At 43.0% G+C, this 17,396-nt stretch overlaps 1 protein-coding gene across 2 annotated transcripts; it reads left to right on the forward strand.

The window, feature by feature from the left end:
• The first annotated feature begins 224 nt into the window (after positions 1-224).
• On the forward strand, positions 225-16,741 carry LOC122946426 (ankyrin repeat and SOCS box protein 12-like). Of its 2 annotated transcripts, none has more exons than XM_044306052.1 (3): positions 225-337; positions 8,585-9,351; positions 14,263-16,741. In XM_044306052.1, exons 1-3 carry the CDS (start codon positions 231-233, stop codon positions 14,451-14,453), a joined length of 1,065 nt encoding a protein of 354 aa, XP_044161987.1. In that variant the 5' UTR covers positions 225-230; the 3' UTR covers positions 14,454-16,741. The 2 variants fall into 2 exon arrangements, with proteins under 2 accessions (XP_044161987.1, XP_044161988.1); XM_044306053.1 differs by lacking the exon at positions 225-337 and adding an exon at positions 3,009-3,144.
• Positions 16,742-17,396: the final 655 nt, after the last annotated feature.

Consider the following 17,396-nt stretch of genomic DNA (forward strand, 5'->3'; position numbering starts at 1 on the left):
TATCTGCAGCCTCCTGACCCTGCTGATAAGATGGCTGGTCTCAGTCTCTGCTCCACCTTATCTCCAGAGAGTGATTATCTCTCTCCCCAAACAGCAGGAACAGTTCTGTAATGTCCCAATTACTTTTATTACAGTAGGAATAGGTGGCCTCTCACCCCCTCCACACTGTTCCTCCTCTGCTTGTCTTTCTCTCTCCTCTTCTCCTGCAATGGCAGGCACAGTATCCTCAGATGCAGTGCATTTGGTGTGGACCTCCTGTTCCCTCCTCACCACCGATCAGCTCAAACGCCACAGGCTTTTCAGGAGGTCTCTTCCAGGGATGTAGCACAAGTAGCAGGTAAGATGGAGATGGGAATGAGCAGGATTATTGTCTTCAATGCATCCTCACACCATGCCTGCAAGGCCACTCCCCTAATAGCATTCTTTCATTCAGAATGCTATGTAAAAGGTCCATTGTGTTGTTAAAAAATAAAATAAAAATGTAACTCACCTCATCCACTTGATCGAGCGCAGCCGGGCTCGTCTTCTTTCTTCTTTTTCTTGCAGGACCTGGCTGGAAAATGACCTTCGGTGACGTCATCGCGCTCACTGCGTGGTGAGCACGGTGACGTCAGTGCAGGTCCTCCTGAATGAAGATAGAATTTGTCTATCTTCATTCAGCAGGACCTGCATTGACGTCACTGAAGGTCCTTTTTCAGCCCACCAACTGTTCAGGAACATTACTTTTGGGGGGCATTACTGTGGGGTAGGTATTACTGTTAGAGGGCATTATTGTTGGAGAGCATTACTTTTGGGGTGCATAACTGTTGGAGGCATTAATGTGGGGAACAATTACTGTGCGGGGGACATTACTGTGGGGTACTGTGAGGGACATTACTGGCAGCACTATAGGGGGCATTACTGGGGGCACTATGAGGGAATAGCGACAAAAGGATTTGGCTCCATTATGACATTTATTGCGCGACATGAATGTCACGCAACATTTCGTATAATGTAATGCAACAAGCTGCATCTTTGATAATTTTTTTCCGACTGTTTTGTCGCAGTGTAGAAATTAATTGGGAGATCTCTGGATCCATGTGAGGTACAAGGCTGGTTCTAGCTTTGTTAGAAAGAGATTGTCGTGTACTATATGATGTCTGATTTTTTATTTTTTTACATTAATCATGGGAAAACCCTTTGAATGTAAATGTGCATCAGTTGTCTCATGATCAGGTTATTTTGGGCATTCAGGTGAGGGAATAAAGATTGAACTGAAGTCTGGGTTTCCATATATGCCAGTTGTTTTATGCTGGAGCTGGACACAATTTGTGACATTTGTGTGCATACCCCCAAAGTGCTTGGCAGAAAATTCCACATGCTACATTTTGCTGTCTTGCGCTGGGAGATACCCACAGTTAAAACTGAACTATCCTATAAAAAACATTGGAACAGTTCTGGCATATATAGGAACCCAGCCTTAGTGTGCTGCCCGTGCTGTGAACTGGGGACTGTATTGCCAGCGCTAACTTGTCTTGTCTAGTCTGCATGTGAGATGGGAAACAGCTCTCATTGTTTGAACACTGTTTGTGTGAATTAAATTAATTGTTATGGATTGACATTCTGCTGTTTGGCCACAAGATGTCACTGTTTCTTAAACAGCTAACAGACTGCAGATATTTGAATATTCAAAGAAGGTGGGGTTTTGAGAACCTGCTAGCATGGAGACACAGCAGCCATATTAGAATCAGAGCTGAGACTGAGGAATGATGTGTGAGCAGAGAATCTGATGGATCCAGTAGTGAGAAGACCCTTCAGTGACCACAGCCGCAGCTGAGTAAAGCTGATAGTTGTCCAAGACCCAGATCCTGTCCAGGGAAAGTAAGACGGTTTACAGGAAGGCTGATAAGAGCTGAGGAACAAGCTGCATACCCTGCAGGACCTCATGTTTGCTGGAGAGACTGGTTGTTCGGTTCAGAGTCATCAGTGGATAAAGAGCAGACCCGGGTCAGTAAGATCGTGCACGCACCTCATTGTGAGTTGCCGCTTAGAGACGGAGACCAAGTCTGTAGTTAGCTAGTCAGGGTCTCTGACCCAAAGTGTTGCTACTGTTACTACAAGGACTCCAATACTTAAAGGGACATTGCACATTTGAGAGCTGATAAACACCCCCACGAACTCAATCCAGTTCAACGTTTTGCTCAGGAATAATAATCAGGCACATGCCACCAGACTAGTTATGGGAGGGGGAATACTATAGAGCACGGTAAGATTGTAAACTGTTGTGTTGCACCACAGGCTAGCATGTAATAATCACCCAAACAATTGTTCGTGTTTGCTTTAGGGTAATAATAGGTACGGCAAGGCAGTTTTTATTGTGCCCACCAGTAGGTAAATTACCTCAAAATTTCCTCCGGCATCCATCAGACACAGGGGTCTCCGCCTTTAGGCTGGGTGTATGTAAATTTATTTTATGTTCTTAGAATTTGTGGTTGTGTTCAGTACCACATGTTAGTAAAATTCTGTTTTTGCAAAACGGGTGTCGGAGTTGCTTTCCTCGTTCGTGACTTCGCTGTATCCTGGGTAGCCAACCCCAGTACACGGCTTACATGCACTGCAAAAAAATAGAGCATGTTCTACTTTTTGCAGTGCAGAAGCATGGAAGCATGGAACGAAATGCCACGGAAGCGCTCCCTAGTGCTTCCGTGGCCTTAAGCTCTGTGCCTCCGATCCGTATCCTATGGATTGTGGACCCATTCAAGCTGTTTGCAGGATGCAATACGAGCAAGGCCGAGACACGTTCGTGTGCATGAGCACTTGTTCAGTCATTTTCTGAGGTCTGTATTAAGACGCACAATTAGGGACTGACATAACCTCAGACAGATGGAAATGTTAGTAAATTGCGCCATCTGCTGGGAAAACCTGTAAGCGTATAGTTTCTATATCTGACAATGTGTTGTGTAGGCAGACTCCTGTGTGAAGCAGTGTATATAATAGCAGAGCCGTACACAGTCCTGAATGAGGTCATGCAGCACTGCCGGCATGTGATGGGTAGCTGGCAGGAAGCAGTCAGATGTAATGCACTTCCTTTCTAAATGCTCATTGCTTCTTGTTGCTGTCAGTCATTGGGACCAGGAAGTGCTGGGACTGCTGCATAGGATTCAGGTATGTAGAAGACAATCACTACAATTAGTGTTGAGCAAATTGACCTTCAGATCCTAGATCCGAAGTCGATTTGCTCCAAACTTCATTTTAATGCTGTACGGACATGGGTCTGTGTACAGCACTAAAATGTATGGGCTCTGGCGAGGCAAAGTGAGGTATTCCTGAAGTCTCTCGAGACTTTGGTGAAAAACTTCGACCATTGATTTTTAAACTTTAAAACCATTTTAAAACATGGATCTGAAGTCGGCTTCGGTACCGACTGGTATCTTGGTACTGAAGCTGACTTCGGATCCATGTTTTAAACTGGTTTAAAACTCTAAATCCTGAAGTTATTCACCGAAGCCCCGCGAGACTTCAGTGGTAACGAATTTGCCTCGCGGAGCTCATACATTTGAATGATGTGCAGAGAAGAATCACCATACAGCAATCAAACAAAGTTTTAAACAAATCGACTTTGGATCTATGATCCTAAGCTCGCTTTACTCAACACTAACTACAATATTCTTCTAGAAATGTTCTCAGAGTGACCTTATTCCACACGGGGCAGATGCACTACAGATTTTCTGTCTGGATTTTCCAGACACTGTGCATCCCACATCACGGATGCAGACCCATTCACTTAAATGGGTCCACAAATCCGGAGTTGCAATGCGGAACAGAACGTAAGCACAGAACAGAACCACTATGTAGTGCTTCTGTGGTGTTCCTTTCCGTGCTTCCGTTCGCAAAAAGATGGAATATGTTCAATATTTTTGCGAAACGGACGGGTTCCACATGCGGCTGCCCCACGGATGGTGCCTATGCATTGCGGACCGCAATTTGCGGCCCGCAGCGCGGGCACGGAGCCCTTGCATTCGTGTGCAAGAGGCCTTAGGGTACCTGCACACATTGTGGAATATGTGCATTTTTTTTATGTGGAAAAAATGCAGTGTAGTGAAGTACCAACAAAGTGTATGAGATTAAAAAAATCTCATGTGGGCTTTGTGAATTTTTTTCTGCACGGAAACTGATCTGCAAGGCGGATTGCCAAATATTTTTTCGGTTTTAGATGCGGATTTCACCCTTTTCAAATAAAGGGTAACACCTGTAGCAAAATCACATCAAATCTGTACCAACAAACACTATTAGAAATTACGGTTTTTGGTGCTGTCTGGGTGACAAAAATGCATAGAAATCCTCACAGAAATTCGGGCGGATCTTCTGTGCATTCACCGCACACGTGTGCAGGTACCCTTTTTCTGTCCCTTGCATCAAATGCGCAGCTGCAGTCAACCAGGTGAGATTGAATACAGGGATCTCAACTCTCCCGGAGGTTCAGGGAGTCTCCCGCTATTAGATAGTGGCTCCCTGACACCCGCATGTGAAACAATATCTCCCGGAAAGGTTTATCTCAGTCAGATAGCAGAGAAGTGACAGGACAGAGTTTAGATTACAGGTTGAATTAACCCTTTAGGGTCAAATTGGCTTCTCAAGGAGATATATATGTTAAAGGCATCCCTTCTGTCTCATTCAGTAGCTATATAACTATTGAGAGAGATGCTTTTTTTTTTTTTTAAATACATTTACACATTTAACCCTCCATTTTAATTTATATTATTTACCCCAGTGTTAAATTCACACCCCCTGGATGCTTTAATCATATATATAAATATGATAATTTGGGGCAGGGTAATGAGCCCGGTCCTCCACACCATAGAGCAAAGTGTGCAGATACTTCATATGTTTGGAAAATGTAATAAAAAGTTCGTGAAAAAAAACAAAAAAAAACCTCCCTGAAATGAGAAGTGCACCTCCCTGAAATGAGTTTTTGCAGGTTGGGATGTCTGTGAATAGCAGGTGTGCTGTACTGCTGCCTGCACTACAATGTGAAGCAATACTAGGAGAGATTTATCAAATTGGTGTAAAGTAAAAACTGGCCTAGTTGTTTATAGCCACCAATCAGATTCCGCCTTTCATTTTCCAAAGGAGATTAAAAAAATTAACGGTGGAATCTGGTTGCTATGGGCAACTAGGACAGTTTTCCTTTGCACCCGTTTTTATAAATCTGCCCCACTCCACATCATGTTTGCTCTGTACAGGCTCAGGGGAGTTGTGAGTACTAGCCTCTGGATGATCTACATTACATTGGCCCATCAGAACCAACCAGGCCAACAATGTCCATCCAGAGCAGAACCTTTGTTTGACTGGGGTCCAGAAGTTCAGAACAGTGATAATTAACAGTCACTGACACAGACAGCCTGCCTTGTTTAAACTGTTGGGGTCATTTATCAAACTGGTTTAAAGTAGAACTGGGTTAGTTGCCCAAAGCAACCAATCAGTTCCCACCTTTCATTTTTGACAGCTCCTTTTGAAAATGAAAGAAGGACTCTGATTGGTTGCTATGGGCAACTAAGCCAGTACTACTATACCAGTTTGATAAATGACCCCATATCTGCTGTGTACAACCTCATGCACACGACCATTATGCAAAACACGGATAGCGTCTGTGTGCGTTCCGCCATTTGCGGAACGGCACGGACAGCCATTGATATAACTGCCTATACTTGTCCGCAAAACGGGCAACAATGGGACAGGTTATATTTTTTTGGTGGACCACGGAACGGAGCAACGGATGCGGAGTGCTATCCGCATCTTTTGCGGCCCCATTGTAGTGAATGGGTCCGCATCCAAGCTGCAAAAACTGCGGCTCGGATGCGGACCAAAACAACCGTCGTGTGCATGAGGCCTAAGCCTCATTTACACTTCAGTGATTGTGAGCTAGAACCAGGTGTGGCTCAGAATAGGTGCAGATCTTTCCCATAAGCTTCATGCACATGACCGTTCTGTCTTTTGAGGCCCGCAAAACACAGATACCAGTCGTGTGCATTCCGCATTTTATGGAATGGAACGTCCCCACTTATGATAGAAATGCCTATTCTGGTCTGCACCTCTGGTGGTTCTTTTTCAGTTAGGCTACTTTCACACTTGCGTTGCCCGGATCCGGAAATCCGTATGCAAATGGGTAGCATTTGCATTTGAAATACCGGATCCGTCTCTCCAGTGTCATCCGGAAAATGGCTCCGGTATTATTATTTTTACATTTTTAAAGGTAGACCGGATCCTTCAATGCAGCAATTTTAATGCACTACGGCACTAAATTTACAGCACTAATACATTACATTCTGCCAAATGTTCCAGAATTTTGACTGGAGAGAAAAATGCAGCATGCTGCAGTTTTTTCTCCGTCCAAATACCGTAAAAGAACTGAACTGAAGACATCCTGATCCATACTGAACAGATCGCTCTCTATTCAGAATGCATTAGGATAAAACTGATCAGTTTTTTCTGGTATTGAGCCCCTAGGACGGAACTCAATACCGGAAAACTTTAAGGCAAGTGTGAAAAATTAGACTGGTGTAATTTATTTGCAAATGAAAAAAAGGCGCAAATGAGCTTTAAGGCCTCATGCACATAAACGTATTTTCTTTCCACGTCCGTTCAGTTTTTTTTTTTTGCGTATACGGAACCATTCATTTCAATGGGTCCGCAAAAAAAGACTGAGTTACTCTGTGTGCATTCCCTTTCCGTATGTCCGTATTTCCGTTCCTCAAAAAAATAGATTGTCCACATTACGGACAAGGATAGCACTGTTCTATTAGGGGCCAGCTATTCCGTTCCGCAAAATACGGAATGCACACGGATGTCATCTGTATTTTTTGCAGATCCGTTTTTGTGGACCTCAAAATACATACGGTCGTGTGCATAAGGCCTAAAAGTCGCATGTCTCCTGGAAAGTGCGACCTCTAATGCAAAAAATGTTACTCTTTACCACTAAAAACAGACGAAGAAAAGTAAACAGAAATTAGACTGTTTTTGTGACAAATTCAGGCACATAAAAGGTTCACCTAGATAACTAGGTCGAAAAGAGTCACAAAAGTTAGAAAACTTCTGAATTAGGGCTCTCTGCTTTCTGGGGTTCCGTTCGGTGCCTCTGCACCGCAAAAAAGATAGAACATGCTCTATCTTTTTGCGGAACGGAGGGATCGCGGACCCATTCAAGTGAATGGGTCTGCGATCCCCATGCGCCTACCCAACGGAAGGTGCCTGTGCATTGCAGACCGCAATTTGCGGTTCACAGCACGGGCACAGGACACCAACCTTAGTCTAAAAAAAAATCTATATAGTCGAACGAGGCGCGAAAGCCTCCGAAACAGGTGCAATTTCAGTAGTAAATGCTTCTAAAAAAAATAACACTGTCTAGGGCCTCATGTACACAGCAGTTGTTGGCCGATTCCCGTGCCCCGCATCACAGATGTGGACCTATTCACTTGAATTGGTCCGGACGGTGTGGTGCGGAATAGAGGCACGGAACCGCATGGAAGCACTACGGAGGGCTGCTGTGGGTTTTCTGTCTGTGCCTCTTCATGCACTACTTTTTTGTAGTGCGGTCCGTCGGATTCAGATCAGGCGCAAACACTTTAGTAAATGTGCCCCATTGTGTCAGGATCTGTTCAGGGAAAGACTGATGGGGACAGATTTATCAAAACTGGTGCAAAGAAAAGCTGGCTTAGTTGCCCATAGCAACCAATCAGATTCTACCTTTCATTTTCCAAAGGTGGTCTGAAAAATCAAAGGTGGAATCTGATTGGTTGCTGTGGGCAACTAAGCCAGCTTTTCTTTGCACCAGTTTTGATAAATCTGCCCTATGGTTTTGAAATGAATGGGTCAGGATTCAGTCCGGGTGCTATGAGTTCACTGCACACATTGCATCCGCACGGAAAACTCACTCATGTGAAAGAGCCCTAAGGCTCTTTTTAATTATGACCTGTGGCAGTGCTTGTTTTAGGCTAGGTCTACACGACGACATGTGTCGCGTCAATAAGTCGTGCGACATTTAGGGCACAACTACACTGCAACATTTGTCGCGCGACATTTTGTCGCACCAATGTCACGCAACAATTTTTATAATGACAGTCTATGGTGTCGCAATGCAACATGCTGCGACACGACAGTCGCTGAAAAATCCATCTCAAATGGATTTTTTGCGACTGTCGCAGTCGCAGCATGTCGCATGTTGCATTGCGACACCATAGACTATCATTATAAAAATTGTTGCGCAACATTGGTGCGACAAAATGTCGTCGTGTAGACCTAGTCTTATTCTTAATTTTAAATTCATTGGGACAGTAAAAAACTGACAAAGCCTCTAATATGGAAAAACAATGGCTGAGATTTATCAAAACCGATGCAAAGGAAAATTGTGTTAGTTGGCCACAGCAACCAATCAGATTCCACCTTTAATTTTCCAAAGGAGCTCTGAAAAATTAAAGGAGGAATCTGATTGGTTGCTATGGGCAACTAAGCCAGTTTTCCTTTGCATCAGTTTTGATAAATCTCCCCCAAGATCTTGTTCCTTTTTAATTGTAAATGATGTGACCTGGTTACATTTTTTTCATTGCAGACTCTTTATGCTAAAATACAGAGGAGATGAAGATGACCATGCAGAGAGCTGTGAGCTCCACCTTGCAGTGCAGATGGACAAACCACAACACCTATCTGAGTTGCTGTGCCAGGACAGATATAAGAAGTATATTGAGAGCAGAAGTGGGTGGGGGGTCCCAGTAACTCCCCTCCGCCTGGCGGCTTCTCAGGGCTCTCTGGGGTGTGTGAAGATACTTCTAGCCAATGGAGCAGAGGTGGACTGCTTAGATGTTAAAGCACAGACTCCACTCTTTGCAGCTGTGAGTGCTGGGCACTTTGAGTGTGTGAGGGCATTATTAAAAGCTGGTGCCAACCCCTGTGGCAGTCCTTATAATAACTGCTCCCCTGTGCTGACAGCATCTCGGGAGGGTCGAGTCAAAATTTTGGAGGAACTTCTGGATTATGGTGCAGATACTAATATTAGATCAAAGAAAACACCAAGGAGGGCATTATCTAGTACAGGATGTAGCGGACCCTTATACCTTGCTGCTGTGTATGGCCACTTGGAATGCTTCAGAACTCTTCTTCTTTATGGAGCAGAACCTAATTACAACTGTACAGACAAGGTTATTTTAGGAAGAATGAAGCACCCTGTGTCTGTGCTAGAGATATGTCTGAAGCATGGCTGTGACCCAGAGTTTGTAAGTCTTCTCATTGATTTTGGAGCACATATATATCTACCCAACATGCATGCATACCAGTCATTGGCACTCCGCCAAGCCTTGGAGCTTCTACAGAGAGAAAAAGGTAAAGCTGCTTAGTATTCAACACATTCATAACTTTTAACAGGCAGTCTGTTACCCTATTTTAGTTGGATTCACACAATGTTGTCTATTTATGAAATCTCCAACCCCTTTCTTTTGGTGTCAAAAAGTCACACATTTTGACACAAGCCCACATGCAAATAAACTTGCGACCTACAGTGCCTTGCAAAAGTATTCACCCCCTTGACTTTGTTCGTATTTTGGTGCCTCACAACCTGGAATTAACATGGATTGTTTGAGGATTTGCATCATTTAATTTACAGAACATGCCCACAACTATGAAGATTTTTTTTGTGAAGCAAACAACAAATAGGACAAAATAACAGAAAAAGTCAATGTGCATAACTATTCACCCCCCTAAAGTCAATACTTGTAGAGCCACCTTTTCCTCCAAGCCGCTTTGGATAAGTTTCTATGAGCTTGCCACATCATACCACTGGGATTTTTGCCCATTCCTCCTTCAAAACTGCTCCAGCTCCTTCAAGTTGGATGGTTTGCGCTTGTGAACAGCAACCTTTAAGTCTGACCACAGATTTTCTATTGGATTGAGATCTGGGCTTTGACTAGGCCATTCCATCACATTTACATGTTTCCCCTTAAACTACTCAAGTGTGGCTTTAGCAGTGTGTCATTGTCTGGCTGGAAGGTGAACCTTCATCCTAGCCTCAAATCACGCACAAAGTGGTACAGGTTTTGCTCAAGAATATCCCTGTATTTAGCACCATCCATCTTTCCCTCAACTCTGCCCAGTTTCCCAGTCCCAGCTGCTGAAAAACATCCCCAAAGCATGATGCTGCCACCACCATGTTTCACTGTGGGGATGGTGTTCTTTGGGTGATGTGATGTGTTGGGTTTGCAGAAGACATAGCATTTTCTTTGATGGCCGAAAAGTTCAATTTTAGTCTCATCAGACCAGAGCACCTTCCTCCATACATTTTTGGAGTCTCCCACGTGCCTTTTTGCAAACTCACAGCGTGCCTTTTTGTTTTTTGCTGAAAGTAATGGCTTTCTTCTGGCCACTCTGCCATAAAGCCCAACTCTATGGAGCGTACGGCTTATTGTCGTCCTATGTACAGATACTCCAATCTCTGCTGTGGAACTCTGCAGCTCCTCCAGGGTTACCTTAGTTCTCTATGCTGCCTCTCTGATTAATGCCCTCTTTGCCCAGTCCGTGAGTTTTGGTGGTCGGTAGTGATGAGCTGCATAGGCAATATTCAAATTCGCAATATTCTGCGAATTTTCAGCCGAATATTCGCCATAAATTAGAAAATTTGAGAATTTGTGATCTCCAGTCATTATTTACTTGAAAATCGGCAATGTAATATATTTGCGATAAAAATTGGCAATTAGAATATTCACGATCAACACTATTCGCGAATACAAATATACAGCACTATATTTTAAATATTCGCGAATTCTCGAAGTGGTGATATTCACGAATAAAATTCACAATTCGAATATTTGCGCTCAACAATAGTGAGCGGCCGTCTCTTGGCAGGTTTGATGTTGTTAATGAGAGTTTTTGGAACCGCGCTGCTCTGGACTATAATCTCCGGTCAATGGTGGATGGTGCCGGGCTCCAACACCTTTCCTTTCCACCCAAAAAAGGTCCAATCTTCCACAGATGGTTTCCTCTATAGGGTTCAAGGAAATTGATACAATAGTGAAGCACCCTTTGGCTTGATGTTATTAAAAGGTTTTATTATACTCACAAGAGTCGATCAACAAAAGGCATATATCAATAGATACAATCGTCTGGTTTCTGCCCGACCCGGGTTTCGCTGCCTCGCTTCTTCAGGGGCGACCCTGAAGAAGCGAGGCAGCGAAACCCGGGTCGGGCAGAAACCAGACGATTGTATCTATTGATATATGCCTTTTGTTGATCGACTCTTGTGAGTATAATAAAACCTTTTAATAACATCAAGCCAAAGGGTGCTTCACTATTGTATCAATTTCCTTGAACCCTATAGAGGAAACCATCTGTGGAAGATTGGACCTTTTTTGGGTGGAAAGGAAAGGTGTTGGAGCCCGGCACCATCCACCATTGACCGGAGATTATAGTCCAGAGCAGCGCGGTTCCAAAAACTCTCATTACCTGCATTTCCAGTGTGATACACCTACCACACTACTCCGGAACCAGCAGCAGCACAAGCAATCTGTCCGTGTGAGGATACAGGACTGACTCTTTTATTGTTGATTTAGGTTTGATGTTGTGCCATGTTCTTTCCATTTGGTTATGATAGATTTGATGGTGCTCCTGGGGATCATCAAAGATTTAGATTTTTTTTATAACCTAACCCTGACTTGTACTTCTCAACATCATTGTCCCTTACTTGTTTGGAGAGTTCCTTGGTCTTCATGGCAGTGTTTGGTTAGTGATGCCTCTTGCTTAGGTCTTGCAGCCTCTGGGGCCTTTCAAAAAAGGTGTGTACATGTAATGACAGATCATGTGACACTTAGATTACACACAGGTAAATATCCTTTCACTAATGATGTGACTTCTGAAGGTGTAATTGGTTGCACCAGAGCTTTTTATGGGTTTTCTAACAAAGGGGGTGAATACATACGCACATGCCAATTTTCTGTTTTCTATTTCTAAACAATAGTTTTATTTATATATTTTTCTCATTTCACTTTACCGACTTAGACTATTGTGTTCTGATCCATCACATACAATTCAGATTAACAAAAATTCAATTTAAGGCTGTAATGTACCAAAATACGAAAAAAGTCAAGGGAGGTGAATACTTTTGCAAGGCACTGTATTAGCGGGTTTGCACTTTGTTCGCCACATAAAAAAAAAATTGACATGTGGGACCTAGGGGTACAACACATTTACTATAATTTCTGGTGTACAGACATCCCAAGATCCGCCACAATTATTAGGAAGCATGCACCTCTTAATAATTGCGGTTCACAGATTATGGCCAATGTATATATCACTGACCCCCACAGTGTTTAGTTAGTTTTTTATGTCTGATATTTATCTATGCCCAGATGTTTTCTGATAGCATAAGTACAGTCATAGTAGCTATAGCAGCTGCCATGGGACCTTAAGCTCTGGGGGCCCATGCAAGTGCAGGGGTGTCATTCTTTTGTGTGGTAGAAAACGCAATCATACATTTGTAATGCTAGGTGTGAACATGTAGCCATAATTTATTTACAAATAACAACAGAGTTGCATAATAACTGGCATATAATTGTAACAATAAGGGTCTATTCACACGTCCGTATGTGTTTTGCGGATCCGCAAAACACGGACACCGGAAATGTGTGTTCAGCATTTTGCAGACCGCATATCGCCGTCACTCTCACAGAAATTGCCTTTTCTTGTCCACAGTTGGATATGTTATATTTTTAGCGGTAGCGGAATGGAAGTGCGGATCCGGAAATGAGGATCCGCAAATGCGGATGCGGACAACACATTCCGGCCCCATTGAAAATTAATGGGTTCGCACCTTCATTCCGTTTCCATATGTCCTTTTCGCAAAAAGATAGAACTTGTACGTAATGTGGACAATAATAGAACAAGGATAGTACTGTTCTATTAGGGGCCAGGTATTCTGTTACGAAAAATACGGAATGCACGCGGACATGATCCGTTTTTTTTGCAGACCGCAAAATACATACGGTCGTGTGCATGAGCCCTTAATTTACAGCTTTTTCACACGGGAATCCACACAGAAAAACTGTGCATATTCCGCAACATGTGCAGAGACCCCTTTAGGGTATGATTTTTTAAATCCGCCTACAAAATTCTGTGTCTTTTTTTTTTTGCATTTTCTTGTGGGGTTTTATTTAACCAATGGGTGTTTACTGCAGCACAAAACTACATTTTCAGCTTGTGACTTTTGGTGCAGATCAATGCCAAAAACCATGCAGAAGATGTGCAAAAAACATATGGACCCGTATGGAGCGTTTTTTTTTTTTTTTTTTGCTGCTTCCCATTTATTTCAATAGGAGATTCAGCACAGATTCCGTCTCAAGATTATGCTGCTTCTTTTTCTATGCGGAAATGCGCCAAAATCAGTGCCAAGAGTTGCTGCTGCTTCTCCTTGCACACGGATGAAAACATCCGGTGTTGGGGGGAGCAGCCAACTAGCATCGCTGGTGACACTAGGGAGGCTCGTCCCCGCCTGCCATTGGCTGCTCCCCCGACAGCGGGTGTTTTTATCCGTGTGCAAGGAGAAGCAGCAGCGTCGGTGTGGGGACCAGGAGTGGCGCCGGGAGCAGGGTAAGGGGCCCGGAAACGGGAACGGGACGGATCCGTTTTGCAGCTGATAGACTTCTATTATGTCGGAATGAATAATGGAATGCCTCTAAAGCAGGCATGTCCAAACTGCGGCCCTCCAGCTGTTACAAAACTACAACTCCCAGCATGCCTGGATAGCTTACAGCTATTAGGGCATGCTGGGAGTTGTAGTTTTGCAACAGCTGGAGGGCCGCAGTTTGGACATGCCTGCTCTAAAGGCATTCCGTTATGCATTCCGTCCTAGAATTGCGTTATGGTCCGTGGTAAGGGAATCAATAACGCAATTCACCTTTAACCAACAAACGAAGTGTGAATGAGTTTCTAATTGTGAGCCAAAACCAGGATTGGAGCCTCCACGGAGATAAGGTATAAGGGAAAGATCTGCACCTGTTCTGTGTTTAGAGCCGCACCTGGTTTTGGATAGAAATCACTTACTAAAATACTGACGTGTGAATGAGGCATTAGTCTGGGTGCTGTCCGTTCTGTACTTGGACAGCACCCAGATGTGAACATCGCCTGTCTGAAACAGTCCTTCTGGCAAAAGAATATAAAAGAACATAAAAAAAAACTATTAAATGTATTGAATATAGATGAGCGAATGGACTATTGAACCTTGATTAATATATGTATATTACTTTGCAGAATATCCCAGATCCCTGATGTCTCAGTGTCGTCTCTCCATAAGAAGGCAGCTAAACCAAATGGGAAGGTTACGTCTCATTGATCAGCTGAAGATCCCACTAAGGATAATAAAATACTTACAGCATCAAACTGACTACTGCTGGGAAGAGACTGTCAGGGGTGATAAGGAATATGTGGGCAACAATACATAAAAGAAACGTTTTTTAAATAGTTAAGTTGTCCGATCATACATATAGGAAGAGGAGACTTGTTGACTTTTTTTCAACAAGAGAAATATATTCATATGGGATTTCCAACATAGAAATGTGCAGGCATTTCATTTTGTTGCAACTGTGCTAAAACATCAGTCATTTGACCGTTACGGTTCACGAAAAGTAATTGGCCAAAGTCTTGTGACTGCTTTATGGTACGGAAGGTTCACATCGCAAAATTCACAGCAAAAAAAACTCTGTAGCAGAATCAGCAGCTGAAAACAGGTGGTTTTTGGTGGCAGATTTGTAAGTCACTGGTAGTTTTAGTGGCGTTTCAAAAGGGTTTTTTAAATGAGGTTTCTCTGATTATTCTGAGCTTAATGGTCATATGGGCAGTGGTATCAGTGATTGCCAGCCTTCTCTGGATGACTTGTGCAGATAGAGATAGAGATACTTACTCAAAAGGGTTTTAACCTAACTTTCCCAGGACACCGAAAGCCAAAACTATGACCCTTTTTGGGAGTAAGGAGAAGAATTTATTTAGGTAGTCTTATTATTTAGCAGTCCCAGTTACAGGTCCACATAATTTGTTACCCACCTTTCCTGGGAGCCTGAATGACAAATCTGTCTAGCTATGCTACAGCATGGAGGATTAGTCACAGGATTCTTACTTTCTGTGGGGCAGTGATGGGGGGACATATGGGTTACATAAAATGTACATAATACTGCCCTCACACATTATGTGAATCTATCATGTGGTACCAGAGCAACGTAATCTGCTGTCACCAATGCAGATGTACAGTACTGTCACCCAACTCTTCCTGGACCCTGAACGCAGAGGTGGTCTAGCAATATGAAGGGAATTCATCAGTCTGGGGAAGCTGGGTAACAACCTCTGAAGAGATGTAATGAAGATGCTTGGTATATACATTCTACATATATACTACACCATAAGTATATGAGGACATACTGTATATACTGTACTACAGTATATGTAGTTTGGCCTCCAGTAGGCAAATCAAATCAAGCTTCGTATCATAGATCTGAAGTCGATTTGTTCAAAAACGTTGCTGTTAATGATGTTTCCGTCCAGCATTAAAGGGAGTCTGAGCGTTTAAAACCCCTCAGATTGCATCATAGAAAGTTTGCCCCCATCTCTTGTGTCTGTCTCTTGTAGAGATCCTAAACAAAATTACTTTATAAAGTTATGCAAGTTAGATGTTGCAAGTGCCCAGGGATGGAGTTACAGCCGCAATTGCCCCGGCCCCCCAGCTATGTGCCCAGATAACAGCTTCCCTTGCAGTCCTCTGGCCCGCACTCCTCTCCTACTTTTTTTCCTCCTCCTCTGGCTTGGAGATCTCGTGCGAGTGCTGGCCAGAGGAGGAGGACTGCAAGGGGAGCGGTTATCTGGGCACATAGATGAGGGGCCTGGGCATTCGCGGCCATAACTCTGTCCCTGGGCACTTCTGACAGCTAATTTGCATAATGTTATAAAGTACTTTTTTTCAGGATCTCTACGTAGGACAGAAACAAAAGAGGTACTATTTTAATGGGGGGCAAGCGTTCTTTAACACAATCTGAGCAGTCTAAAAGTAGGTGACAGACTCCCTTTAAAATGCATTGGCTCAGTGTAGCCGAACTTTGTTTCACCCAAAGTTGCGCAGGACTTTGTTGAATTACTACAGTATACCTATGTGCATATTGAAAAACATTTTAAAATAGGAATTGGAAGTGTGCTTTGGTACTGAGGTAACAGCCAGTACCAAAGCCCACTTCGGATTCCTATTTTAAAATGTTTTTAAATACGCAGATAGGAATGCCGTAGTAACTTACCGAAGTCTCTTGCAACACTGGGAGAGAGGAAGTTTGGCTACATTAAGCCAATCCAATTAATTGATGTATGAAAACAGCATTAAAAACAAAGTTGTTGAACAAATCAACTTCTGATCTATGGTCCGAAGATTGATTCGCTAAAGCCTAGTCTCCAGCATATGTCCACATGCTAGTCAGCTTACCAATGCTGCTAAAAGGCACATCTGTACAATTAAGCAATGAAGCACAGAATTATCACTGCATAACTAGGAAGAGTAGCTATTCAGCTGTAAGTACTATAACTAGTATCATATATCTACTCTGGCTGGTAGTATGTAGTGCTTTGCGCAAAGCATCCAACTTGAAGGAGCTAGAGCAGTTTTGCAAGGAGAAATGGGCAAAAATCCCAGTGGTAAGATGTGGCAAGCTCATAATAGAGACTTATCCAAAGTGACTTGGAGCTGTGATTGCATCAAAAGGTGGCTCTACAAAGTATTGACTTTAGGGGGGTGAATAATTATGCACATTAACTTTTTCTGTTATTTTGTCCTATTTGTTGTTTGCTTCACAATATAAAAAAAATAAAAACATCTTCAAAGTTGTGGGCATGTTCTGTAAATTAAATTGTGCAAATCCTCAAACAATCCATGTTAATTCCAGGTTGTGAGGCACCAAAACACAAAAAAGTCAAAGGGGGGGGGGGGGGTGAATACTTTTACAAGGCACTGTATGTACTATCACTGGTACTATTACCAAATAGGATTTTTCTTCCAACAAAATGTCCATGCTTACAGTGCAAAAGGTACACATCCTCAGCCACCTACTCCTAAATGTTCTGGCTCACGTGCACTAGCATCAGAGGGAGGAAACGGAGGTGGACAAGACATGGTTGCAGCCTAAGAGAAGACTGTAATACATTTCTGTTTTATTTTTCATGGTCAGAAATGTGATATCAGAAAAAACAAGAAATATAAGGTGTTTGGTCAGGTTTTGTAGGATGTTCTTTTGTTTGGATTCTGTGCTTAGTGTTCCTTGAATAAATAAAGTTTTGGGAGAGCTGCATATTAGGTGCTGCATGTTGAATGTTTTTTATGCTTTTTTATTTTAAAGCCCGTTGGTAAATAAAATATT

The sequence above is a fragment of the Bufo gargarizans genome, chromosome 9 (assembly GCF_014858855.1).
Source record: "Bufo gargarizans isolate SCDJY-AF-19 chromosome 9, ASM1485885v1, whole genome shotgun sequence".
NCBI lineage: Eukaryota > Metazoa > Chordata > Amphibia > Anura > Bufonidae > Bufo > Bufo gargarizans.

Excerpts from the sequence above, each read along its gene's own strand:
- LOC122946426 (XM_044306052.1), top strand. The coding sequence starts at position 231 with ATGCAGTGCATTTGGTGTGGACCTCCTGTTCCCTCCTCACCACCGATC. Across the intron at positions 338-8,584 it reads GGATGTAGCACAAGTAGCAG|ACTCTTTATGCTAAAATACA; the intron begins GTAAGATGGAGA and ends TTTTCATTGCAG. Across the intron at positions 9,352-14,262 it reads GCTTCTACAGAGAGAAAAAG|AATATCCCAGATCCCTGATG; the intron begins GTAAAGCTGCTT and ends ATTACTTTGCAG.